This window comes from Drosophila mauritiana, chromosome X (assembly GCF_004382145.1).
Source record: "Drosophila mauritiana strain mau12 chromosome X, ASM438214v1, whole genome shotgun sequence".
NCBI classification, from domain to species: domain Eukaryota; kingdom Metazoa; phylum Arthropoda; class Insecta; order Diptera; family Drosophilidae; genus Drosophila; species Drosophila mauritiana.
Window position 1 is genome coordinate 1357152 of NC_046672.1, and position 25069 is coordinate 1382220.

Below are 25069 nucleotides of genomic sequence, written 5' to 3' on the forward strand. Positions count from 1 at the left end.
TGAATCCTAATCGTCGTAATAACGTATTTACACGAAGATTGCATACTAGTCCTTAAGCGGTTCTATTCGACAGGTGAAAACAAGAAGCTGTGGCAGCCTTTTATTACAAAAACTAAAAAGAAAAATACAAAGCTGGACATATACACGCATATTTGTGAACAAACTGAATTTTACCATACATCTTTGAGAATTTTAGGGCAGTATTCTTGATAATCTATATTGAATGTTGATCTACACTTAACGTTGCACAAAAGAGGTATCTTTCTGACCTATGCGCGTGGAGTGGATCCAAAAATCAACTTGGTGTAATAAATGTGTATTTAAATCACAAAACGGGCATCTTTTCCCTTTCAATTGGACATCAGTTAGTTTCGACAAGGCACACCTAGTTCTTTTGCGAGCTCAGCTATTTCAAATGTGGTTTACTTTAGCCATTAATAGTGCTATTTATAGATTCAGCAGAAGCAAGAAGGTTTTAAATTGCGCGCCACTGCGGAACCACCTGGCATCACTGGCCGCCACTTATCGATAGCTACTGGAAGGCGAGAGTGAGAGAATGAGAGGGCGCGAATCAGCTGCTGGAACGAGTGTTGTTGGAAGGCAGTGTTGTTGGAAGTGGCAGCGCCTTCCAATGTCAATTAAATAAGCAAAACGCGAAGAAAAGCCAAGCGAAAAGGAGAGTCTCGTTGCCGCGCTCGAATAAAAATCCAGGAAATCAGTATCAATTCAACCGCCCTTGACACATCCACAACCAATTTGACATCCGAATCCGTATCCGGGCGAGGTGGCACGGCTGGCAGGAAGAACGTAACGTGAGTGGATGCTCTGTTCTATTCTATTCTGTTGATTCAGCGGAGTACGCTACGCAATAACCGATAACGACCTTACCACCGCTCCCCTCCCCTCGCCTCTCCGCAGCGGAGCAGTGGAGCACCCCCAGTCCAACCAGGAGCTACCTGCTCGAGATGCCCCAGATGAGGGCTGCGGCCGCTGAGGCGGTGGCCGCCGGCAGCGCCAATGGCCAGCCGCTAGTCAAGATCGGGCACTACCTACTGGGCGCCACCCTGGGCACGGGCACCTTCGGCAAGGTGAAGATCGGCGAGCACCAGATCACACGCGTCAAGGTGGCCGTCAAGATACTCAATCGGCAGAAGATCAAGAGCCTGGATGTCGTGGGCAAGATCCGGCGTGAAATCCAAAACCTAAAGCTCTTCCGCCATCCGCACATCATCAAGCTGTACCAGGTGAGTTCATGGCTCCAAGCCTATACATGTTTCCAGGAAACTGGGTTACTGGTTTCCTTTTCGAATTACGCTGGCCAGCTACTAATAACAATCAAGCCGCAGTTTCATAAGCAAAAAGGCAGGAGATGCCCAAAGGGGAAAATAGCTTTTCCATTAGAATATTTTAGAGGTTTGTTTATCTATAAAGTACATGTTCATGCCGAGTCAACCGAATTGGTTGCGGAAGGCAAATGCACACCTAGAAACTGGACCGGGCCACTGGCCAGACAATCGCAACAAACATACAAGCCCAACTTAAATGAGCAAAAAGTTTGGAAAGAACGTCTATAAAAGTAATATGTAGGGGGTCAGCTTTGGTACTAGAAGCACATTTCCCCTGGATTTTCAGATTGGATCAGTTACCAATTAGGTCATGCAGGGTCCAGGGGAACCTAGGGACGACTGCAGTCATCAGCTGATATAAACGTGCTTGCTAACCTTTCCGTAACTCTCCGAAGGTCATATCGACGCCGTCGGACATCTTCATGATCATGGAGTACGTGAGCGGCGGGGAGCTGTTCGACTATATTGTGAAGCACGGCAAGCTGCAGGAGCACCAAGCGCGCCGCTTCTTTCAGCAGATTATTTCTGGCGTGGATTATTGCCACCGGCACATGATCGTGCATCGGGACCTGAAGCCAGAGAACCTGCTGCTCGACCACAACATGCACGTGAAGATCGCCGACTTCGGGCTCTCGAACATGATGCTGGACGGCGAGTTCCTGCGCACCTCGTGCGGCTCGCCCAACTACGCTGCCCCCGAGGTGATTTCCGGCAAGCTGTACGCCGGGCCAGAGGTGGACATCTGGTCGTGCGGCGTCATCCTGTACGCCCTGCTGTGCGGGACGCTGCCCTTTGACGATGAGCACGTGCCCACGCTGTTCCGCAAGATCAAGTCGGGCATTTTCCCCATTCCCGAGTACCTCAACAAACAAGTGGTCAATCTGGTGTGCCAGATGCTGCAAGTGGACCCGCTCAAGCGGGCCAACATCGAGGAGATCAAGAAGCACGAGTGGTTCCAAAAGGACCTCCCGGCCTACCTCTTCCCCTCGTCCATCGAGCAGGACTCCAATGTGATCGACACCTACGCTGTGGCAGAGGTCTGCACCAAGTTCGGCGTCAAGGAGACCGAGGTGCACAACTCGCTGCTCAGCGGCGATCCGCACGATCAGCTGGCCATCGCTTACCATCTGATCATCGACAACAAACGCTTCGCCGACGACGCGGCCAACCAAATAAACGAGATCAACAACTTCTTTGTGGCCGGCTCTCCACCACCGCCGCCGCCTCCGCCCGTTCCCCAATCATCGATGGACCACCAAGCCCCTCTGGCCACCGTGACCGTGGGCGGAGGCACCTCAGCCAGCTCGGGCACCGCCACACCAGTGCCGCCAGTGGCTGGAGGCACGCCTAGCAGCACCATCCCCATTCGACCGCATCCGGAGCGGATTGCGCCGATGCGGGACCGTCAACTGGCCATGTCCGTGCAGACATCTGGCGGCGGAGCCTTCCCGGAGAAAACCGCGCGTGGCGGCACTCCCATCAAGCGCGCCAAGTGGCATCTGGGCATCCGGTCGCAGAGCAAGCCCAACGACATAATGCTCGAGGTATACCGAGCGATGAAGGCACTCAGCTACGAGTGGAAGATCATTAATCCGTACCACGTTCGGGTGCGCAGGCAGAACGTGAAGACCGGCAAGTTCTCGAAGATGTCACTGCAGCTGTACCAGGTGGACGCCAAGAGCTATCTGCTCGACTTCAAGTCGCTGACCAACGACGAGGTCGAGCAGGGCGACGACGTCATCATGGAGAGCCTTACTCCGCCGCCGCTTAGCGTGTCCGGGGTGATGCCGCTGCAGCCGACCGGGCACCACACCATGGAGTTTTTCGAAATGTGCGCCGCCCTGATCATTCAACTGGCTCGCTGAGGATGAGGTGACCGCCGTCGGCCGCAGCGGACCGGATGGGATCTTCTCGGCTGGCGATCCGCACTCGGACCGCCCTGAGGATTGACCATTGCCCGGAAGACACAGTCTCACAAAGGAAAGTCGGAGTCTGGCCTTAATCACTTGACTAAGTTCTTGCATTCGTCCCAAACCCTGCTAAATTAAATCGGAAACGATTTCTATTCGGAATGCGCCTTTTGTCCGATTTTCGAGCATCCAAATAAAACTAACTCTTTTGCTTCTGTTGCCGTCACGCTAATGTTAAAGAAGCAAACCCAATGTGCAATTATCGGTAGTTGAGAATCGGTAGCAAGAGTTGGGAATAGATTTAAAAAATGGCCTTCTACTGGACGACGAAACAAGAGCTTGGGACTCCGACTCCAGCTTTCCTTTGTGCGGCTGTGTAATCCACATAAAATGTTATTGAACTCGGACTCCGCCAACCGCCGTTGCCGCTATGCTACCGTTACCCGCTTTGCCGTATCGATTTCCGCTTCCGGTTAGTCTAAGTCTGTAGGTTCCGCCCGGTCGGCGGGCTTCGATCCGTTTATGTTCTGTTCTGTTTCTATTTCGATTTATGTTTATAAACAAGTTGAGTTATTATCCAAACCGCATGTGCACGTGGATGTATTTGTATTATGCCTAACGAATTGTAATTGGAACCTCGTCTGGGGAAGCTGTCAGATAACCAGATGTGGACCAATTTTTATGTATCTGTATCTGAACCAACCAAACAATAAAGCTATCCATTAATATTCTAAATCGATTGTGGACGAAGTGTGAATTAAAAGTAGCCATAATTAAAGTTAGTTTTATTGCATATTAAGGTATGTTGTGCACATTCTCTCAACATCGATGATTGCAAATCCTGCCTCGGCATTGGGCTATATATCGCAGTTCCAGTCTCCTGTTTCGTGTGTAAAATCATAGCATCCCCGATCTAATCCACCTGTGCACCGCATCGCCGCTCCAGCTCACTACTGCTTCTGCTGTTGCTTCCGCTTCAGTTTGTCGATTAGCGTCTCGATGCTGTTGGCGTCCACCAGGCCAATGAACTTGTCCACCACGACGCCGTTCCTGAAGGCCAGCACAGCGGGCACGGCCTTCACCTCGAAGGTCTCGACGAGATCCAGGTTCGTCTCCACATCGATGACCGCCAGGTCGATCTCGTTCGAGTTCTCCAGCAGCTCGAGCATCTTGGGCGTGAGTATCTTGCAGGGGTCGCACCACTCGGCGTGGAAGTTCACGATCACCGGGTTGTCGCTGTTGATCACCTGCGGAACAAGGCATTATACATAGGTGGTTAAACATACTTTACAATTGGAGTGCTCTGCTCGGAACTAACAAAACACCTCATTGTCATCCCCATAACGTCACCATAACGTTGAGTATGCCAGATTAAGCCACTTATAGGCATAACGTCATAGCGGAAAAGGGGAGATGGGCCTGCGGCTGCCGGGGTGACTATAGAGATTGATTGGCAGCAGAATACTGCAGTTTTCATATAATAAGTGATTCATAAAATTGTAGTTTTAAATTCCGGCTACTCTGAGATTGCTGTGTTTGATCTTCAAATAATGGCGGGATGGTCACTGGGGAGGCTACAAAATGTGCGTGTGTGTGTGACTCACGCTCCTCTTATCTCGCCTAATCCAACTGCAATTGATAACTCGGCCATGGAGCGATATGCTGGAGGGTCTTCTGCAGCTGACTCCCGTTTCTTCGTGGACGAAGCGGCTGGCTGAAAGGGGTTCAAACCGGTATCCAATGTTTTGGGGCTCATTTGCATACACGAGCACAGGCCCAAAACAAAATCGAAAACAGAACCGAGGCGAGTGTGCGCACACATATGTTTGTATCTACGGACGGGTCCACGGCCAAATACGTCATAGGGTGGATCCGTCCCCTTCCCCTGCCCACCCCATGCTCCTCCCAAGTAACCCAAACCCAAGCACGTAGGCCAGCGCACAAGGTCGTCGTTCCCTCCTGCCGTTCCTGGCCATCGCAGCCCGTTCCGTTGCATAATCCTGACTCACCTTCTGATCGAACTCGTAGTGGTCCTTGATGACCAGCATTTTGTGGAGGTGCTGCGACTGCGACAGGTACTTCTGGGTGACCCTGGCCGCCTGGGGCGCCATTCTTTGGCCGCTGCTCTTCGCTCCAATGGAGCAACAGGCCGCCAGACGTGGCGCGATTCCCTCGGCGGCGATCTTCAGCATTGCGGATTGCGGGGATTCAGTGCGGGGGCGGATGCGTAACACGGGCACTCTCGCAGCGATTAGATTGCGGGCAGGGTCTCGGGTGTCCGTCCAACTGGTTGTTCCGTACGTGATGCGTATGCGTTTAATGTTTGTTTATAAACTCTGGGCGAGCGCTGCACAACACTAGCTAGTGCTCGGCGTTGCCACCTCGCGGGCACTGAAACCACTTGGAAATCAACTGTTCTTGTATGACAGTTCGGAAGATTCGAATTGTGTTAAAATATTCCGCTAACAAGAGTATTAATTGCACACCAGGGACCCAGCATAAGCTTATCTTATCTTACTCTGCAACTTTGTATGACTTTGTATGTGAGCATTGCGTCTATACCAATTCCTTGCCTCCAATAATTTTTATCCCTGTGCCTAACGTCTTCTGCAGCGAAGAACGTTTGCAGCAACGGCACTCCGTACTCGAAGCAGCCCAACCGTTTGAATTTGGCGCCCTGCTCTCCCCTTTCTTTTTACGCTCTCTGGCACGGGATTTTCGCTGCTCGCAACAACAAAATCTGGCATTTGACGTCGCGCGTTCGCTTCGCCCGTTTCAGCAGCGTTGCCGCCTGAAGCAGAGTGTTGTTGTTGCCGTTACCGTTGCGTCGTGTTGCGTTGCGTTCTTGTTTGCTGTGCCGATTTTATTGTTATTTGACATCGGTCGCGGAGCGTGCGGTGCGGAGCAGTGCTCCTCTTTTTTTTCTACTTTTTGTTTAGTTCCGGGCCAGGGGGCGGTAAGTCGAGAAACGGCCACGAGCGTCCTGCCACTGCCAGTGTTACTGTTACTATCAGTGCTACTGTTTATGTTAGTGCGACCCACTCGAAAACAAGCGCACAGGTTGAAAGTTGATCTCAGAGCATATGTGCGCGGAAAAGTGCTGCATTGGCTGGAAAAACACTGCGGAGGTTGTTGCGTTTCATGCGGTCAGGATGTGACGGAAGTAAATTCGCAGTCCAAGATTCCAATTGAAGTTTCATGCTCTGTTCCTTTTCTCTCCTTTTTGGGTGTGTGTGTGTGTGTGCTTGTGACCGTCGCGTGTGAGAGTGCGCGTTTTCCACCCCAGGAGCGCGCGCTTGGAAATCGAAAACACGGTCTTGGTGTCGGGATTGGATTCGTTTCGAGTCACACCCTCCCCCGGGTGATACTTGTTTCATGAAGCAGGGATTCCTTGGCACAGCTGTTTGCGCCTTCTTCTCTTCCTTCTTCTTATTTCGCATTTATGTCATCAACACATGCTTTCCACACACACACATCAGACACACCAGACACGTGCGCACTCAGCCCAAAGCTTTATCCTTCGAGCAAAGCTCTCGCTCGATTGTGACTCGTGCTTACGACAAAGTCGCAGTTTTCTCTTCTCCTTCTTCCTTGTGTCGACGCGCGTTTATTGTTGTTTGTGTTTTGTCCTCCGCTTTCCTCGAATTAACTGTTATCGATTGACGGCGAACCGAAGCCGATGATGAAATTCCAACGAAAGGAGTGGAGCGGAGGAGGGGTAAACTGAAAAATGAAATTCTGATCCGAAGCCACAGTTTCAAAGTATTTCTTCGCCAATATCTACATATTTTGATTTTGTTATTCATAATGAAAGTGTTACTGCCATTCGAAGCTTTTCGTTTGTAAGTCAGTCTGCAGCTCTTAATATCAGTCCCATATGTGTAAGAAAGTTATAATATACGAATTGGAACTTCTATGCGCCTACTCGCCTTGTTCGATTATTTCGAAAACAGTTCCTCGAGAAATATTGGAAAACTACAAACGAAAATTGGAAAAGCTGGAGCACGAAAAGGGGAGCGGGGCAACTTTTATGGTGATGCCTTTGCCTAAAAATAGCAACGCTCGCCCAGCAAACGTCTCATTTTTCCAAGTGTGCTTCAAAAATGAATCGTTTCTAATTCTCCAAGTTCCCATTACGATCGCCGATTTTCCATGTGCTGCGATCTGATCTGATCGCATCCAATCCGATCCGATCCCATTCAAATCGATCCCATTTGATCTGATCTTCAGTGATCTAAATCCGCATCCAGATCGCCGTGGCACGGCTTCGAGTAGCAGCGCAGCGCCCCGTAGAATCTAATTTTGGGTTCGTCTTGAGCAGGTTCACTTGGTGCCTGGATGGCGGTGCCCACTCCGCTTTCCCGATTTCATTTCCAGCCCCATGCCAGGCCATGCCAGGCCATGCCACTGCGCCACTGGCTAAATATAGAGCCCCGACTTCGACTTCGGCTTAGTGCGTCGGGATGGCCTGTGTGCCTGCAGAAGGTGGGGAGGGAAGTTCAATTACCTTTAAATGGATTACACAAACAACCAGGAGGGCAGGGGAGGGGCGGAAGCCTATATTAAACACAGGCACGCACTCACACCCCAGAACTAGATAAAGCAACGCAAACAGAGCCAACCAGGCAGAGGCGGAGCCAAGCGATCGGGCCTCTGATCCGACGCCTCCCCCTTTCTCGGCCTCCTGAGTCCCGGAAAAACGGGAAAAGCGGAGCAGAGGATGGGTGGCAAGGGGGGCGGTGGTGCTGCGATGCTGCCAAAAATAAATTTGAACTCAAATCGCAGCGTCAGGCGCGAGGGGCGAGGCGACCGGGTGCCAAGAAACGCTGCCAACGCAACGCATTTGCCTCCAAAGACCGGCCCATGGCAGTCTCCTTTCGGGCCGGGGCCATCGGTTCCTCTGGCAGCCCAGCCGGACCCAGGCAAACGGTCCTCGGAACTCCAATTGGACAACTGAAGTTGAGGTCGCAATTGATCTTGCCAGGTGTGGCAGAGGCCAGCTCAAGGATGGCATTGGCCACTGCGAAGTCGCGGAGGGGACCCAATGGACGTGGCCATGGGGAGCAGAGCAAGGAGACGGGGGAGGTTACGTGGACGACCTCATTAGTCTCGAGTTTCCAAAAGCGCACGCACACCAGCGTGTCCGTGCCCACAGGGAAGACGGGGAACGGCCGGAACGCCGAAATGGAAAATGGGAAATCGAAAGTGGAATATGGTTTTCCATGCGCTCGGACCCATCAATTTTCATCATCGGCGAGAGAGCTTAAACAGCGGCTATTTGTAAACGAAGGCATCTGTTAGGCAGCCCGCACAGCGTGCCCGCCGCCCGATCCGCCCACCGCTTCTAGCCAAAATCCAAAAGCCGAAAACCAAACCAAAGCGATCCAAACCGATCCCTCTCTCGCATTTCCCGCTCCCCCTGCCTGCACCGCGCGCGGTGGGACTTTGGGGCAGCTATTTTTAAAGTCGAAAATACTTTTCAGCTGCCAAGTTGTGAGATGCCAAGTACAGTTGCCTTCTCAGATCAGATCAGGTCGGGTTGGTTGAGATTGGTTCCCATCACGGCACAGCGCACTCGGCATGCGGATTGAGCATCCTTGAGAACCAGGAGCTCCTCGGCTGGCGGTCCTGCGAAGGCGTGTTGTCTTCAAGCGCTCAAGTAAGAACTGGCAAAAGGGTCTGTCTCTATTCTACTAACCAACTTCTTGTGCACTCCCTTTCCATTGAGACGCAGTACGAAAGCTAACCAAATGCGATACTCAAAAGCTATCCTGGTGTCCAAGCCCGAAACTCCAGTTTAGCTAACCTGTAGGTGGGGCAAGGGTTGACCTCTTGTTTGAAAAACGTATTGGGACTGCGTATTCCGTGGATCCCAAGATCCCACAGATGCGCCATCCATGCCAGGCCTGCTTATCCCTGCTTTTCCCGTTGGCCCGCTAATCTGCTGCCGATGCTTTTCACTTGCCTCTGGCTGTGGATGTGGCTGTGGCTGTGCGCAATGTAAATTCGTTTTCCCGAAGCTCCGCTCTTTCTCTTTCTCTTGGACAGACGCGCAGGCATAGCTAGAGATACAGATACAGACGCAGACAGACTCGGATGCGGATACAGATACTCGAAGGCGAGAACGGGAGCGGGCACAGATACAGATGCGCGGCGGCAGAGCAGAACTTTCGGTTGGAAATTTGCCAACCCCTCATGGCGCTTTTCGATGCGATCAGCTCGACCCCAATAGACGGGGACTGGCCGGCACGGGGGATTGGGGGGGACGTGCACCTTCGGAGACGCGGCCAACAGGCTGCTCGGACCGCTCGAGTCTCGGTATTCTGTGGCTGAATTCCGAATTCGCTTTTAGTATCAAATTAGACTGCGACGGCTGCTCTTTGAGTGCGGCCAAGAACGGAGCAACACCGGAGCAGAGCACTCGAATCCCGAATCGGGCCAGTTCGGAACGGTAAGCGGTTGGCAGCGGTTACCCGGTAACGCTAACGGGTGCGGATGCGGGTATCGGGTACGAGTATCGGGTAATTCACGCTCTCGTCTCTGCGCTTTGACTTCGACTACTGTTCTCCGTCTCGCGTCTCTTTCGATTGGATACTGGGCAGTACCATGGGATAGTGAGGTGAAGGGGTGGTTGGAAAAGGTTGGGGCATCATTTGTTTTGCATGCCAAGGCGCGTGGGCGGCGGACGCAGAGGAAAGCGGATGAACAGGGCCAGCTCCGAATGCCTCTGGTTTTCTTCGATTTCTCGTTGTTTGTTTGCAATCGTGCAGAGCACAGATCTGCGTTTTCTTCATTCGTCGAATTCTTGATTCGTCATAGGCATATATCCCCGAATCTATACACATTGTCCGTATATATAAATATACAAGCGTATGGCTACGTCTTGCTATATCTCATTAACCCCCCTTCCCCCTCTGTAAATGGGTACATCCTTGAGACGACGGGCTTGGAGTTGGCAAGCCACTGGTTCTACCCCTCGAGGTTTCCATTGCATTTGTACCTATGTTTTCTTTTCAACTTGAGACTGGCTTGGGGCTGTCAGATTTTGCTCGATATAATAAACATAAACAGAAATACAGTCAATGACACTTGGAACTTATGTGATTAAGGAACCCATCAAGATACTTTGCCTTGGTTAAACTCCTTGCTTGGGCTTCACAAAACTCGGCCTTATAGACCAAAAATTATTTGGCCTGCACACGCAGGCCGTAGCTTATCGAGTCCGTCGGATCAGGTGGAGAGTGCTCGCTTGGCGGTGGGTGGGCGATGTTTGGTGAGTCACCCAGCCGACTTCCAAGTTGTCGTGGAGCCACAAGCCCACCTTAAGGCGATAAGATAATGCCGGGTAGCCGTGCAGCCAGATTAGATATTAGTTTCAGTGCGGTTTCAATGAGGCCTAGCCAGGGGTTTTCCTCTCTTCGCTTCTTTCCCTTGGCGAAGAGAGGGCGCGATTGGGCAGGTTTCAGTTCAGTTCTGTTCTATTCTACCCTGCTCTATTCTGATCTGATCTGCCCAGATAAGAGGGCCAGAATCGTTGGATCGCACATCGCACAACGCGGGCCAGAAACTCGAGTCAAGAAGTCTTATTCTGCTTCTGTGTCTGTGCCTGCTTCAGTTTCTTATTGTGCGCTGTGTATCCATGTGGCGTATGTGCCTGCGCTTTTCCCCGACGCTTTTCCCCCGCTTCTTCTCCGTTTATGTTTACGTTTTGGCGTGATTTCGTATTAACAAATTCACTTCTCTATGTATTTTTAATTTTAGTCCAAGGTTTAAAGCAACAACTGTGAGCAGTGAAAAAAAAACAGAACGAGCGTTCAGCTATAAACGATATCAAACCCAATAGGAAGAAACGCACACAAAGAGCCGAAAACAAAGTCTTCGGCAGAGAGCGCTGAGTGGGACGGAGACGGGAAGAGGCAATAGCGAGCGGGACAGCGAGCGGCTGGCGGTCAGCGACGTCGGACAAGTAGTTGAAAATATTGCGCATACGCCGCGTGAACCGGAGGCACAGAGCAGAGCAGCAAGCCGCGCGTTCTTCGTTCTGCATCGCAGAAATACAGCTTTGAAAAAGCCAGCAGAGAAGTGGGGTGCAAGGAAACACATTAGGCATCGAGGAGGAGAAGGAGAAGAAGGAGGCGGAGTAGGAGGAGGGCCGAGGATCAGCGGCTGCGAAGAAAGTCCATTTCAAAGTGCAGCCGGCCACAAATCCAGGTGAGTCTTGGGGTGTACACATCTGTTGTGTCTGTTGTGGAGCAGGCCGGCAGGAGTCTCTGATCGTATAGCAAATTAGGTGGGTCAAATGGGTGGGTCCTTGCGTTAGCTTAGGAATCCCGAACCGAATGGCAAACAATCTCATTCTTTCGGTCCTTCTTTGAGTCGGATCTTGACTCACGCAAGAATTGGAATCTCACATCCAACTCCGATTCCCAAACCAAATCCGATCGCGCTTCTCGCCTGTCGTTGCTGTCGCCCGAGATCGGAGATTGCACAACGCTGGCCAGCAGTTTCAAGCGCTTTTGCTACGCTCACAAACACACGACACCCGTTGAGGCGGTGAGCGCTGGCCGATTCCACGATTCCGCTGCTCTGCCAGTAGCGGTGGTAGTAAAAATTGTCAACTCAAGCGCTGCGGTCGGCGACGCTCGGGGAAAATGCGTATTCCTCGCCCTCGCCCCCACGCTCATCACCCCGCAGGAAGGCAGAAGCACGCGCGGATTACGAGGAGCCACCAGTTGGTCACGAGGAAGAGCAGAAGAATAGCACGCACCACCAGCTCAATCGTGGGACGCAGGTGCGTTTGCAACCGGGGTTTTCCAGGAGGGGCTTTCGATGAGGTATGGTTGAAATAGAGGGGGCGGGGAGGTGGGTTTGTGGGTTGCAGTGCTATCAGCGTACAAACAAAGCCAATTAGAACTTGGAAAGCACCCTTCCTTCCTTCCCCTCCCTTCCCTTTTTCTCTTCCCCCCAAATGACAGTAGGTGAAGCTCCATTCCACTCCCACCTCGATTCTTGGTTCTCCACTGGCCCTTTCCCCGTTTTCCGCTCCGCGCTCCTATCTGGGCTCGCTTTTATCAGCGGCTTATCAGTAAATAATTCCACCTGTTGCGCGGCTTGCGCGAGTGTGGGTTTAAGTGCGACTGTGTGTGTATGTGTGTGTGTGTGTGTGTAGATAACTCGAGGTGAGGTATCGCATTAAGCAACGCTTGTGCTGCCCCACAATTGTGGTCCCCAAAAAGCAAACTTTGCTTGTTTGCACTGCTCTACGCTGGAATGGAAATGGAAGCCCCGCTGCCAGCGGATTTCGTAGATAACCGAGCCGAAACCCAACTGAAACGGACTGAAACAAAACCCAGCGAACCCACACTTGTACACATAGGAACGGGACCGCTACAGGCACAGATACAGATGTAGATGCAGATACAGATACAAATACAGATATAGATATAGGGGCTCTACAGAGGCAGACTGCCTCAAATCTTATCTTAAAACTTGACTCGACGCGGCGCAGTGACGCAGTCGCTTAGCAATGCCGCTTTCATTGCTCAAACTGCGTCTCTTTATCGATCAGTCGATCAGGGTGGGAGTAGTGCGTCCTTTAATCCTTGATCCTTAAACTCTAAAACATGGTTTCTCTCGCTTAGCAGTAAGCCATCGTTGTTTGGAAATTTCCCACTTAACCCGAGCATCCTGACTCTCAAGCTTAAGTTTTGTCAGCTCAGTTGTATGTATAGATGGATATCCTATTTCCTCGATCCTGAGGCACTCATCCCCTCTCCCCCCCGCCCCCTCCCTATCGCTTGAAGTTATGTAATCCATTCATTAATTAAGACCTCGTGTTCCCACAAAGAACACACAAACACACACATATACATACGATTGCATTTGGTCTTCCCTTTCGCACTCACACGTCAGCTCAACCCTTACTTTGGTGCAGCTTGAAAAGCGGCGAAAAGAACAAGGTTTATTTATAAACTGCGCTCGTTGTTGGGGGTTTCTCTCTGCGCGAAGTATCCAATTTTTCCCTCTTTTCCGCTCTCTCTCTCTTAAGCCTCTTCTTCTAGCTGTTGCTTCGACTTCGGCTCTTCGCAGGGGGTATGCGGCGTGGGGTGGAGGGTGGCGACTGGCGGGCTCGTTGTTGTTGTAAACTCGGTTTCAAGCTTTAATTACGTCTCACCCATACACGCATCCGTGTCCGTGCCTGTGTGTGTGTGTAAACAGTTGAGCTCTTTGTAGGAGTGTGTTTCTTGGAGCGGGAGCGGGAGCGGCACCGGGGCAGGGTCGGAAACGGGGGCTGGAGGAGCGCAAGGGCTCCGCTCGTCTTTAGCCATTCCTATTTTTGTTTACCCATCGCCGCCGTCGCTGCACTCCAACGGTACTTCTGAGCGTGCCCGAATTCGAATTGGAATTCAGTCGAGCTTTGCGCGTCGTCGCCGCCGTTCGCGAAGTTTGTTGCTGGATGGGCTCGTTCGCTATCCCCCACCCCCACTCGTGTCGTGTCGCTGTCTCTCTCTCTCTCTCACTCGCTCAAAGCCTGCCACCCACTTTTCTGCGCCCGCTCGCCGGCTTTGGCGCGGCCTCAAAACGTGAGTACCCCTCTCTCGCTACGGCCTGCTCTCCGTCCTGCGTGTGTGCCCTGTGTGTGTGTGTGTGGGAGAGTTTGGCGCTAATCTCCAATTTCCCGATAAGATATCGCACAGTGTCGTCGCACTCTGCCCGCTCGCCCCTCCGCTCGAGCCTGTCCGGCCCGCAAGAGCCGCTTCGGCTGCCGAGGCGTCTTGCAGGATCGCACCTGCAGCGCAATCGATGCCACGATGGCCACATTCTCAAGGAGTTCGTACACGCACTACGCGTGCACCGTAAGAAAAAGTGAGATTTTAGCCGCTTACCTTCCGAAGCTTACGAGTAGCATCAAGTCTACCTCGTTCAAGGGAAGCCATCAACTACGTTGGAGCACATGCACACAAGCTATCGATCATGGAACCATAACCATGTTTCTGACCTGCCGCCTTTATTCTCAGTGCACGGCGCTCTCTTCACCTCTCTTTTCGGCTTATCACTCCCACTGTGTGGGTGGCGTGGAGTCGAGTCGAGTGGAGTGGAGTGGAGGTGGAGCAGCTGCGTTTGTTGTTGCTTTCATTATTTTATTAATTAGGCGAGTGGCGGCTGTGGTGGCGTAGCTGGGATCGGATCGATTGCTAGGGGTGTGTGCGCAATCAGGAGGTGGGGCGATGGTCGCTGGTCACTGTGTCGGGTGGAGCACAGATGGTGGCCAGAGTAGAGCTTACAGAGCTCAACCTCCCTCTCTGCTGCCGATAGAAGGGATAGAAGGCACATGCAAAGCGCCAGAGAATAACACAGTTTGCATTACTTTCTTCCCCAGCTTCACGACGTCTTGCAAACGGCTGAAAATGGAGAAGACTCCCCGGTACACGCAGCGGGAGCGAAACATGGTGTTGAGCTACGCGGCGCAGTACAAGGATGTGATCGAGAACAAGCGCACGGACGCGGAGTCCAACCGCAAGAAGGACGAGGTGTGGCTGCAGATCGCCAAGGAGTTCAACTCGCGGGTCTACCACCAGCGCAGCGCCAAGCAGTTGCGCCAGCTGTACAAGAACATGAAGCTGCTGCTCAAGAAGGACCTATGCGGCGAGGACAAGAGCAACCACTCGTTCATGGACCTGCTCAACACGCTGTCGCACCAGGAGTCAGTGGCCCAGTACATTGCCGAGCAGCTGTCGCCGGAGGGCGCGGGCGGAGGCGGCGGCGGCGGTAAGCAGGGTGGAGCGGGCAACGGAGGCGGAAACGGACACCATGCGGACGACTACGACGACTCCAAGGTGGGCTCAAACTCCATATCTGTGCATATGTGTCCCATCCGGTGCTTAAGTCACTCAAGTCACTTGGTCCACTTGGTGAACTTGGTGCACCCACTAACCCAGATGCATAGCTTTCTCCTTTCTTGACTCTCTGAACCCTGTGAATCCTACTAAAACGCTGTCCATGATGGTTTCAGTATCATTTATTTTCCTCACACTTGCAGATGCCCCTCTACCACGAGGGCATGGACACGGACGTGATCCTTATCAAGTCGGAGACGATCAGCGACAACGAGCAGACGGACAATGGTATGGACTGCCTGGACGAGGACGATGACGACGACTGCTTGAGCCCCAAGGCGCCGGAGGTGTGCCTCGAGGAGGAGGACGACGTGCTCTTTCCAACGGACCTGCGCCAGCTGCAGCAGGTGGGATCGTCCGGTGCCGCCGGCGGTGGGGTCTCCGCAGGCTCCCTGCCCGGAAACATGTCCAGCAACGGGATCACCGAAACAAGTCGCCGCGCCGCAAGCTCGCCCGTGTGCTCCACAAAGACTTCGATTAGCTCCAGCGGAAGCTACGCATCGCCGCCCAAGCCGGACATCACTATCCAGACCGTGGGCCACATACGCGTGGGCAGCTTTGCCAACATCAACAAGACGCTGCAGAACGGCGGCTCCGGCACAGGAGCAGTCCTATCAGCGGCCAGCAATGGCGGCACCAGTGCCAGTGGAGTGTTGCCGCTCACAGCGGAGCAAGTGCAGCAGCACACCCTGCTGAACGGCCTGGGATTGTCCGCCGTGAACCCGGCTCAGTCCCTGCAGGCGGCCATCAATGCCGCCTATGTGTCCGCCGCTCCAACTTCATCGGTCGCCATTAGCAGCCGCCGCACCCCGCCCACTCTGCAGCTGCCACGCCTTCAGCGCGGAAACATCAACAACAGCCACCACACTGCCGGCAGCACAAGCAACTCCGCGGTGGCCGCCAATGGAGTGCAACTGCTGCTCAACGGCGGCCACCACGCACAGATGACGCACAACCATCTGGCGCGGGACAAGACGGGCGGCGTGGCCATCGGGGCGGCGGGCAGTTTCAACGGCTACAACGGACTGGCAGTGTCGGGCACGGTGTGCGGCGCCTTGAACAGCAGCGGATCCGGAGCCGGAAGCGGCGGGAGCAGTGCCAACAGCAGCGGCGTGGGCCTGGGCATCGGCGGGGCACACACGTCAGGCGGCGGAGGAAGTGGCAGCGGTGGGACGAGGAGCCAGCACCAGGAGCTGATCAATTCGCTGAGGATCGAGGAGAGCAAGCGGAAAATCGACCTGATCAACGCCCAAATCGAATACTGGCAGACGCTCACCCGCAAGTTGAACAGTCAGGCGAATCACATGCCTAATCCCGCGTGCCCGTGCCACTTCCCCGGAGCCAGTGTACCCTCGCCCGTCGCCGTGACCACCGCTAGTGCCTCATCGCCCGCCTCCACCAATGTCTTGCAGACGCAGGCCAGCACCAGCTAGTCCGCAGCGAAGGGACGGTTCGAACCAGTCGGGGGTCCTGCGGACGAAAGCGAAAGCGACAGCGACATCATCTCGATTGTGGACATAGATGATGGGCAGTCTAGGGAGGAGGAGCAGTCGGAGGACGATGGTGAGGATGGTCACGACCAGGCCATAACAGATCTGACGCTACCCGACGAAGACGAGGAGGACGATGTAGACGAAGATGACTCACAGGATGCCTTGGTCAGGGATGTGGGCGTGGTGGGCGGCATGTCGTCGCCAGATACACCGCCCACCTCCTCTCCGCCGCCAGCGAAGCGCTCGAAGCGCCAGGAAGTCACCTCCGAGCTTCTGAGGCAGCTGGCCCTGCAGCAGAATCAGGATCCCCAGGAGGGGTGCTAGTATTTTGTGTAGTTTGCTAATTTTCTACTTGCATGCCATGCATTGACGCAACCACTTTGAAAAATTAATATTACCATATATATTTATTTACGCCCAGTTTGAGTGCCAAAACAAAAACCAAGATTGGGGCCTTGCCATCGAGAATGCTTGCCAAAGGACCTGCTGAAACAACCGGTCACACCCACTCGCGACCCACTATTTATTTGCCAGCCTAACTGAAACATAGCGATTAATTTTATTTTAAAGTTTCTTGCGTCGCCTTTTTTTATTGCCTTTTTTTTCTATACATGTAACGTGTTTATTTTTAAGTTTTCCTACGAGCTGCTACCAAAAAGAATAAGAAGGTGACTAACTTGAATGTACATTTACTTTACAAAACTAGACCTTACTTAATTAGATCGAGCAGCTAAGAACGCATGAAAATGAAATGTACAAATGTGGTTCCTAATCTAGTCCCTAAAGTCAAAAGTGAAGAACGAAAGAGCTACAGAAAAGAAAGCGATATTGTTACGCCTAGCCGAGTACTTGTGTATTATTTTTTTATATCGCCCAGATTGTTCCCCCGAGGAAAGCGTTGAAGGAACTGTAGCTAATTGATGTACTTAAAGAACCAGTGAAACCAAACCAATGATTTGAAATGGTGTAAAGAGGAGAAACTTGCTAGTCGCCACTGCATAACTGTGTAAGTGTGGCACACAAACCATTTAGTTAGTGTTAGTGCTACGTACGTGTAAAATACAATTAATTGCCTATCCAGACCCAGTAACCACAATTTACAAGGAAGCACACACCAAACGAAACTGAAAACCAAGAAAACAAACCAAACAAAACTATTTATACAATTTTGTAAACAAGAACTTATTAATAAAACAATGAATTTACTTTGTGGCCCAGCCTGCTGACTTTTGGATAGTGATATTTCGTTTAAGGCTTAACTTCTTGGCACTTGCGCTCAATTTTCCCGTTTAAGCTGCGCTTCGTTTGGCGCCAAGCGAGTTGGCGTTGCCCAGCACTGGCCAGCCAGCACGAAGAGCTGCCAGACTGCGGAGCCGACTGGTCATCTGGGAACTGGTTCGCACATCTGGGCGCCCGCGAACCAGTTATTCGTTACTCATCAGTTCCAGTTCGGTTCAGAAAAAATTGTGCAAATAAATTGCGGAAAGTCGGATTGTTTATGTGGGAATCGGCAGCGAAAAGCGACTCGGCGGCAGCAACAACTATAGTGAATGAAGTGAGCACTGCCACTCCCACGCACACCACTGTGCAGTCTGTGTGCGCCAACTGTGAATTGCGAAGTGCGAATTCCGTACTTCGGATTGTGGATTTCCCCCGCCCCTGAAGCACTTGGAAAACCAACACCTGGCGCACGTACACGCACACGCACACCTGTCCTGCTAGCGCAAAAAGAATCCCTGTCAGCTGGTGCAGCGATTCCCGAAGCAACACCGAGGAGCAGGACACCGTGGAAAGAGACGACAACTGAAGCTGGTCTTCAGTGAACACAGAGTCCAGTGAGCAGGTGTGAGCAAGTGAACAAGTGATAGAGCGCTTGGCAGGAGTCACAGATTATCTGAGCGACCACCTGGATGCCCGGTTTTCACCTCAATGAGATGGGTGAAATGGTCCTGGACGCCATCGACGACATCGGTGTGGTCGATGTGTACGACTTGGCCTCGGACATTGGCAAGGAGTACGAGCGGATCATGGACCGCTTCGGCACGGACGCCGTCAGCGGGCTGATGCCCAAGATCATCAACACCCTGGAGCTGCTGGAGGCGCTGGCCACGAAGAACGAGCGCGAGAACGCCACCATCCAGGAGCTGCGCGATAAGGTGGCCCAGCTGGAGAGCGAGAAGTTGGAGAAGGCCGAGTTCCGGCGGCGGTTCGACAAGGAGCTGGAGCTGATCGAGGAGCAGTGGCGCAGCGAGACCAACGAGCTGGTCGATCTCGTCTCCTCGCTGCAGGACGAGAACAAGCGGCTGGTGAAGCAGACGCAGGATCTCCAGTCCTCGTCCGCCCAGAGCTCCGGCCTGGGGGCCAGTCTCACCGAGAGCATTATCAGCATGACCAACCACGAGCTGCACGGCGCTCTTTCGGATACTCAAGTGCTGCAACGGCTCAAGGAGCAGATATACAAGCAGCGCGACGAGTTGAAGCACCGCGAGCGGGAGCTGCAGGACAAGTACAGCGAGCTGGAGCACGTGAGTGTCCTTAAGGATAGGTGCTCGCATTCCCAACTAACCCAATGCCTTTTATTCCCAGCTCAATATCCAGGCAGAGCGGCTGAAGGCATCAGAGCGAGACACCCGGCGCCGCCACAAGCTGATGCAGGCCCAAGTGAAGACGCTGTGCGAGGAGCGCGCCGACTTTCTTGCCCAGCTGCAGGACCAGAGCCGCGAGATCAACCAACTGCGCAAGCGGTTGGGCCTGGCCGAAAAGGAGAACGAGGACTTGGTGGCCTCGTACGACGATGGCCAGAACGATCCCAACCGGCCGCGGTACACCACGCGCGAGCTGAAAGAGTTGATTAGCGAGCGCGATGAGCTGCTGACCACCATCGACACCCTCAACGAGCAGCTGGCGGAGCTGAAGCCACCAAGCCAGGCGAAGGGCAAGCGGCAGCGCCACTTCTCCAGCTCCGACGACAGCGATGAGGACGACGATGGTCACGTGGCGGACAACGACGATGACGACGACGAGGAGGAGGCGGCTGCCGAGGCGAACGAGCTGGAGCCACCAGCGGCCGGAGAAACGTGAGTGAGCCCATTTCGGTTACATCCTTTAGTTTTTGTTGCCAGAGAAAACAACAATTTATGAACGACCGCTTGAGTCAAAATGATTAACGAGCAAGCATTTTCAGCCTGAGTCATTCTTTTGTTGTTGGTCAGTGCTAACAATATTCAAATAGACCCTATGATGCAAACGTTTAATTGGTAGGTGATTCAGAGCTTAAACGTATATTTTTGCGCGCTTTTTCGCAAGGTCAGCAGGTAACTAAATGGCACAATTGGGAGTCAAACAAACCGTTGGATTCGGATCCATATGTTGTTTATTCTTCAGTTTTAATAGCTAGATACCCTGTTATGGTTACTTAAGTACATAGTGTATCGCTTTTCAGGCCACCTGGACACGATGCGCCCGTGCAGGGACCTTTGCCCTACGAGCCGGACGATGCGCCCTGGAAGAAGAGCTCCGAGTCGGGAATACGCAAATTGTAAGTGGCATTCAATCGGCGTAGAGCTCTCGATTCACTTTGTGCATTGCAGCTTCCGGAAGCTGTTCTCGGACCCGTCGGACGGCAGCAACACATTCCCGAAACGTTCCTTGGCCACGCTCTCCAAGATGGCTCTGTCGGCCACGCCCGGTTCCGTTTCCGCCTCCGCAGCGGCGAAGTAAGCGCCCCTTAAAGCATCCGAGTTGGCGTGCATTTCACTTTTCGTTTGTTTTCTGTTTTCTGTTTTTCCGTTTTCGTTCCATTCCGTTCCGTTCCGTTTGCACTGCCCCCCGCACCCTTGCATCTTGCATCCTAATTTATTATTTATTTTTTACTTTTACGTCTTACGATTACGTTTACATTTAGTTTAGGCAACAGCCTGTATCTGACCCTGTCCCTCGCCATTCACCTGCTCCGCCTGAGCTGTACATACATAGTTTACACACTCGATTGCTGTGTCCTCGTAATTCTAAGTTGTTATGCGATTTTGTTTACGTAATACGCGTTCTATTCGTAACTCGTAACCCCTAACTGTACTAGATATATTTAATACGAATCCACTTTGTATTTTTCGTACCTTCGATTTATTCTAACTTGATTAACGACTACCACATAAGACTCCAAACACACCACAGCCCCCACATGTGCAAGTGTTTCAAAGATCAAGATCAAGAACGAAAACGAGAACGAAAACGAGATTGAGATCGAGATTGTGCAAAGATTGCCGAGTGAGTTTTTAATGAATTTAGACAAAAACAAGCTAAGAAAGATAAACAGTCCTCCCAGGTGCAGATGCAGAGAAAACGATTCGGTGAGGAGAGGAGACGAGAGGAGAACTCTGGTTCTGGGACCCCAGATCTTAGAAAGTCTAGGTAGAACGGGAAGATTTTGCTTCAATTATCCGTAGTGTAACTGTCCCTAAGACCTCTGCATCTATCTAGATCCTCGGCTGTCGCCAGCCAGTATGAGTATTTTAGCATTCTCATAGCAGTTGCCCCAAGCGGCCTTATAAATATATTACAAATTTATCAAAATACGCAAACCTTAGAGCGAAAGAAACCTAAAAGAATATATAATTAGCAAACGTTACAACCTTAGCGCATTGTTTGTTGACTTGAATTGAACTAACTAACGAAACCAATCTCAGCAACGTAGATTCCATTGATCGCATTCGTTTGCACAAAGATGCCAAATAGCGAAAATCTCCGCGTTAGCCCATTGCCGACCGGCCAGTCTGAATCAAGGAATGTTTTAGCCAAGAGTTTTACCATAGACTTAGCCACTGACCAGCTCGAATTGTTGTTACCGCACCCAGACGACTTCGCCCAGAGCCCCCACTCCACTTGAAGCCCAGTGATTTCGAGGAGATCTCATCCCGATCCTCGTTCATAGCTAGTATCCATGTGAGAGACGCCCATGTAGTGCAATTACCAATATGGTGCCACTTCACGCTCCCCTTCCACGCACAAGCACAAAGCGAGGAAACTCCGGTTACATATCAGCTCCATCGCTATCGTCGATGCGAACGTGCCAAAGACTAATGGTCAGACCCTATGCCCCATTGTCCGCAACTCCCCCCCACTACCCACTACCCACACCACGCACCGCACACCCAGCCCCCAACACCCCACTTACCAATCTCAATTAACCCATCTCGTTTCGTACACAACAAAGAGTGGCAACTGAACTTTTATAAAATTGAACACGAGCGCAATGGCATCGATATGAAAAAGTGGACTAACGTTGAGTGTCGAGTTGGGTGAAGACCACGAGAAGAAGATGGAGAGACATTGAGTATTTGGTGAATTAATGTTAACTAAATTTATATACACATATACACATGCATTATACATAATATACTTTACTATATACTATGTAATACCGTATTATATGGAACTATGACTAACCAAAAAGACAACAAGGCAACAATTATACAAAATTAAAAGCGTACCAGGGTGGCACTTGGACCATGGACCGCAGGAGCGACCAGCGCGAAAACGAGCATCGGATCGGATCGGACCGGATCGGATTGGATCGCATCATGGTGAACCGCATCAGAGGGCGACGCCTCCGCATCCGGGTATCATCTGCTCACCCCTGTACGTACGTCAAATTTATGAGTGGCTTCCTTTGAGCGACCACCAAAATAAACTTATGAACCGTGGAGTGGATTTCGAATGACTGATTTGGGTTGGCGGCAAGTGGAGCACTCGCTGTGCGGAACTTAAGGTGTTTATTTCATTATTTAACATTACTTATAAGTTCGTTTTTAATTTGGCTTTCAAAATTACTCCCAAGGCATTGTGAGCAACAAGTCAAGAAACAAGTTCCGAAAAGATCGGCAAAGAGTTCAAGATCATTGTCATCATCGGGTCATCAGAAACGAAGGATGTGTGAAGACCATCTTCAAGTTCAAGTATTTTCACGTATCATATCATTTCATATCAAGCCTCAAAGGTTAGTAGCGACTTCAATTTGCCCATAAACACATTTCGGGGTGGTCTAGTCATTGGAGTTCTGGCTTCCATGTCGCCTGAGCCTGTAGCCTCTAGCTACTGAAATCCTTTGCACAAAGCGAGTCGGAGGGTGTAGAAGGGGTTGCATTTCGATCGGGCTTCTGGTACTGGTACTTCGAGCAAATGAGAAAATGGGGTGATTGCGTAATCCCTGGCAGTGCATCCCATGGGATTCCCCCGCGCCAGACCCATCGCGGTGGTTGGAGCTTTCTCGCCACGAGCTTTTCGACTGAGCTTTGCCCCGGGGCTCTGGGCCACCCACTTACCAAGCCACGAAGCCATCTTGCAGCATCGTCAACCCTGCGCATCCGCGTCCGCATCCTGCATCTCGTGCGGTGCGTAGCAGCATCTCGTGCCCCCTCCTCGAGTCCTTGCTGGGTCGCTTCTGCCGTTTACTGGGCGCCTGATCCCCATGCCGGGTTTGAGGCGTATCTAGGGCGTGGTGGTTGTTCCGGCCGGACGACCTTGAGCTCCGCCCCTCATCTGCGATGGCGTTTTAATTGCCCAGCAACAGGCGATTTGTTGGTGGTGGTGGTGATGTGGTGGCGGTGCTTTTTCCGGTTGGCTCCTCGTTCGGGGATGCGTTCTGGGCATTCTCAACGGGATTTTCACGCAGTTCCAATTAAGCAATTAAAAATCTGCCACCGGACTTGGAGGCGAGACGTGGGCGGGTTTGTGGTGGCCGGAGACGGCGTTGTCAGCTTTTTAATTAAGAAGATGTTAGCGTAATAGGATAGAAGGATATGCGCTGCGAAAATCGTAGGTCGAAATGTGCGCAGCTAATGAAGAAGGCCCCTGTGTTTTTGTGGTCACTGGGAGTGGGCCCCACAATTTCCACTAATTGCCCTGGCCTGGCTGGCATGGGCTGGCCAGAAAGAAAAGAATTAAGAGACGGAGCGGAGAGAAAAGCGCTTAATGAGTTTCTGCAGAGGCCCCGTGCGACGATTTCAGGGGCCTTAGTCAGTCGATTTTCGAACAGGCTCGCAGCAGCCGCCGCACAGGCTCCGTTGGATTTGGATTTGGATGCAAGGGGCAGCCACTCGAAACTCCCGCACTCGCACAGAGCCAGTACAGTGAATGCTGGAGATGGACAACTGCGCAAGTTGTGCTTTAGGCTGGGACACAGGACTCATTCGACGCAGTGAACCCGACGGAGTGCAACCAGAGCTACATGCTATTTGTCTCGATTACCCAATGACTGAGCCACATATATATTGCATGCAACTAACCGGTTTACTGCATCGAAATGAGAGTGCTGGACATACCGCGGTGCCAGCTAGCGAGGGTTCACTGTGCGTGTGCACACTCGCCGCAATCCAGCACCGCTCGTCGACTGCTGCTCCTCGATGAGCGCCTGAGCCCAAAAACTGTTTTTTATACAAGGACATTGCCATCTCATGGCCACTCTAAGATAGAGAAAGAGCGGGAGCGCACACTTTCACATCTTTCTCTCGCAGCGAGTGTGTGCGAGTAGTGAACGCGGGCCAGAGCAAGATGGGCGTAGCGCTGGTGTAGCTGTATAGCTGGCCCGCTCCCGCCGCAACATGCTGCTGCTGCTGGCGCTGCTGCTGCTGCTTTCTGGGCGCCTGTTTAGCGGCCAGCGCCAGGTTGGAACAAGAAAGCGAAAGTGTTAACGCTCGCGTACATCCGCTGCACCGTTTTCCGCTCCACTGTGGACCGCTCCCGGCGCTCCTGTGGGTCGTGATGTGTGCGCGGGTGTGTTTTAGCCGTCCGCCGTTATCGAGTTGGCCACATCACATGTGCCTGCTGGAGGCCATCCGCCGCGTCCGGGATGGCCGCGTACGCCGCCAATCCTCCTCCGGCACCGTTAACGGCGCCCTATCGCCGTCCCTGTTTGCCTGCTTAATTTGCGACGCGCATGACGCGATGTGGCCGCCGTTCGCGTGAATTCTACGAGTTTTGGAGCCGTTGGCTTGGAGCGCTTTGTTGCAGCGGGCTTATTGGAATGAACATTCTAGGAACTTGCCCTAGACGGATTACCAGGCGAACAGCGGCACCAGTAGGCCACCGACCCAAATACGCGCTAAATAGTGAGTGCGTCATGTCGCTATCCCGCTCGCACTGCGGCCGCAGTGGCCGCGATGCGGACATGTGGATAGAGAGGGATGGCTACACCATTAGGAGAGAGATGCAGAAAAAGAGAGAGCCAGCGTCGGCTAGAGTGGGATAGATAGCTGGATAGTCTGGAGAGTGCGCGCGGTTCGTGTCTCGGCTAAGCTTGGGAAATCAAATTAAGCTTTGACTTTTTGAAAGAAAAAGCAATTGCCGGGAAATTGAGCGCGTTTTCAAACTGCACAAACCGAAGTGGAAGCCACCCACCAAACCAGCTTCTTTGTTCACCAGATCTG

At 52.3% G+C, this 25069-nt stretch overlaps 5 protein-coding genes across 8 annotated transcripts in view; 4 read left to right on the forward strand and 1 right to left on the reverse strand.

Annotated features, from left to right (window-relative positions):
• Positions 1–603: 603 nt before the first annotated feature.
• On the forward strand, positions 604–3991 carry LOC117146615 (5'-AMP-activated protein kinase catalytic subunit alpha-2). The gene is made up of 3 exons (XM_033312944.1): positions 604–812; positions 919–1244; positions 1742–3991. Exons 2-3 carry the CDS (start codon positions 966–968, stop codon positions 3209–3211), a joined length of 1749 nt encoding a protein of 582 aa, XP_033168835.1. The 5' UTR covers positions 604–812; positions 919–965; the 3' UTR covers positions 3212–3991.
• Positions 3992–4013: 22 nt separating this feature from the next.
• On the reverse strand, positions 4014–5611 carry LOC117146618 (thioredoxin, mitochondrial). Its single transcript, XM_033312947.1, has 2 exons — positions 5266–5611; positions 4014–4503 (listed from the first exon to the last, which is right to left on the reverse strand). The coding sequence occupies exons 1-2, from the start codon at positions 5446–5448 to the stop codon at positions 4207–4209; spliced, it is 480 nt and encodes a 159-aa protein (XP_033168838.1). The 5' UTR covers positions 5449–5611; the 3' UTR covers positions 4014–4206.
• Positions 5612–11099: 5488 nt separating this feature from the next.
• Positions 11100–17863, forward strand: LOC117146616 (glycine, alanine and asparagine-rich protein). 2 transcript variants are annotated; one of them, XM_033312945.1, is made up of 3 exons: positions 11100–11467; positions 14637–15093; positions 15297–17863. In XM_033312945.1, exons 2-3 carry the CDS (start codon positions 14665–14667, stop codon positions 16584–16586), a joined length of 1719 nt encoding a protein of 572 aa, XP_033168836.1. In that variant the 5' UTR covers positions 11100–11467; positions 14637–14664; the 3' UTR covers positions 16587–17863. The 2 variants fall into 2 exon arrangements, with proteins under 2 accessions (XP_033168836.1, XP_033168837.1); XM_033312946.1 differs by lacking the exon at positions 11100–11467 and adding an exon at positions 13669–13839.
• Positions 17864–18072: 209 nt separating this feature from the next.
• On the forward strand, positions 18073–22348 carry LOC117146422 (RILP-like protein homolog). 2 transcript variants are annotated; one of them, XM_033312625.1, is made up of 5 exons: positions 18073–19171; positions 19233–19723; positions 20089–20184; positions 20237–20362; positions 20556–22348. In XM_033312625.1, the coding sequence occupies exons 1-5, from the start codon at positions 18557–18559 to the stop codon at positions 20713–20715; spliced, it is 1488 nt and encodes a 495-aa protein (XP_033168516.1). In that variant the 5' UTR covers positions 18073–18556; the 3' UTR covers positions 20716–22348. The 2 variants fall into 2 exon arrangements, with proteins under 2 accessions (XP_033168516.1, XP_033168517.1); XM_033312626.1 differs by having other exon boundaries at positions 18074–19171; positions 20551–22348.
• Positions 22349–22554: 206 nt separating this feature from the next.
• LOC117146419 (microtubule-associated protein futsch) overlaps positions 22555–25069 on the forward strand; it is a 55329-nt gene continuing 52814 nt past the window's right edge. For both annotated transcript variants that reach the window (XM_033312621.1, XM_033312622.1), the window contains exon 1: positions 22555–22641. The gene's annotated coding sequence lies outside the window, so the exon portion shown is untranslated. The remainder of the gene's footprint in view (positions 22642–25069) is intronic.

Excerpts from the sequence above, each read along its gene's own strand:
- LOC117146618 (XM_033312947.1), bottom strand. The coding sequence starts at position 5,448 with ATGCTGAAGATCGCCGCCGAGGGAATCGCGCCACGTCTGGCGGCCTGT. Across the intron at positions 4,504-5,265 it reads ACTACGAGTTCGATCAGAAG|GTGATCAACAGCGACAACCC; the intron begins GTGAGTCAGGAT and ends CTTGTTCCGCAG.
- LOC117146422 (XM_033312625.1), top strand. The coding sequence starts at position 18,557 with ATGCCCGGTTTTCACCTCAATGAGATGGGTGAAATGGTCCTGGACGCC. Across the intron at positions 19,172-19,232 it reads AGTACAGCGAGCTGGAGCAC|CTCAATATCCAGGCAGAGCG; the intron begins GTGAGTGTCCTT and ends TTTTATTCCCAG. Across the intron at positions 20,185-20,236 it reads GAGTCGGGAATACGCAAATT|CTTCCGGAAGCTGTTCTCGG; the intron begins GTAAGTGGCATT and ends TGTGCATTGCAG.
- LOC117146616 (XM_033312945.1), top strand. The coding sequence starts at position 14,665 with ATGGAGAAGACTCCCCGGTACACGCAGCGGGAGCGAAACATGGTGTTG. Across the intron at positions 15,094-15,296 it reads ACGACTACGACGACTCCAAG|ATGCCCCTCTACCACGAGGG; the intron begins GTGGGCTCAAAC and ends TCACACTTGCAG.
- LOC117146615 (XM_033312944.1), top strand. The coding sequence starts at position 966 with ATGCCCCAGATGAGGGCTGCGGCCGCTGAGGCGGTGGCCGCCGGCAGC. Across the intron at positions 1,245-1,741 it reads ACATCATCAAGCTGTACCAG|GTCATATCGACGCCGTCGGA; the intron begins GTGAGTTCATGG and ends AACTCTCCGAAG.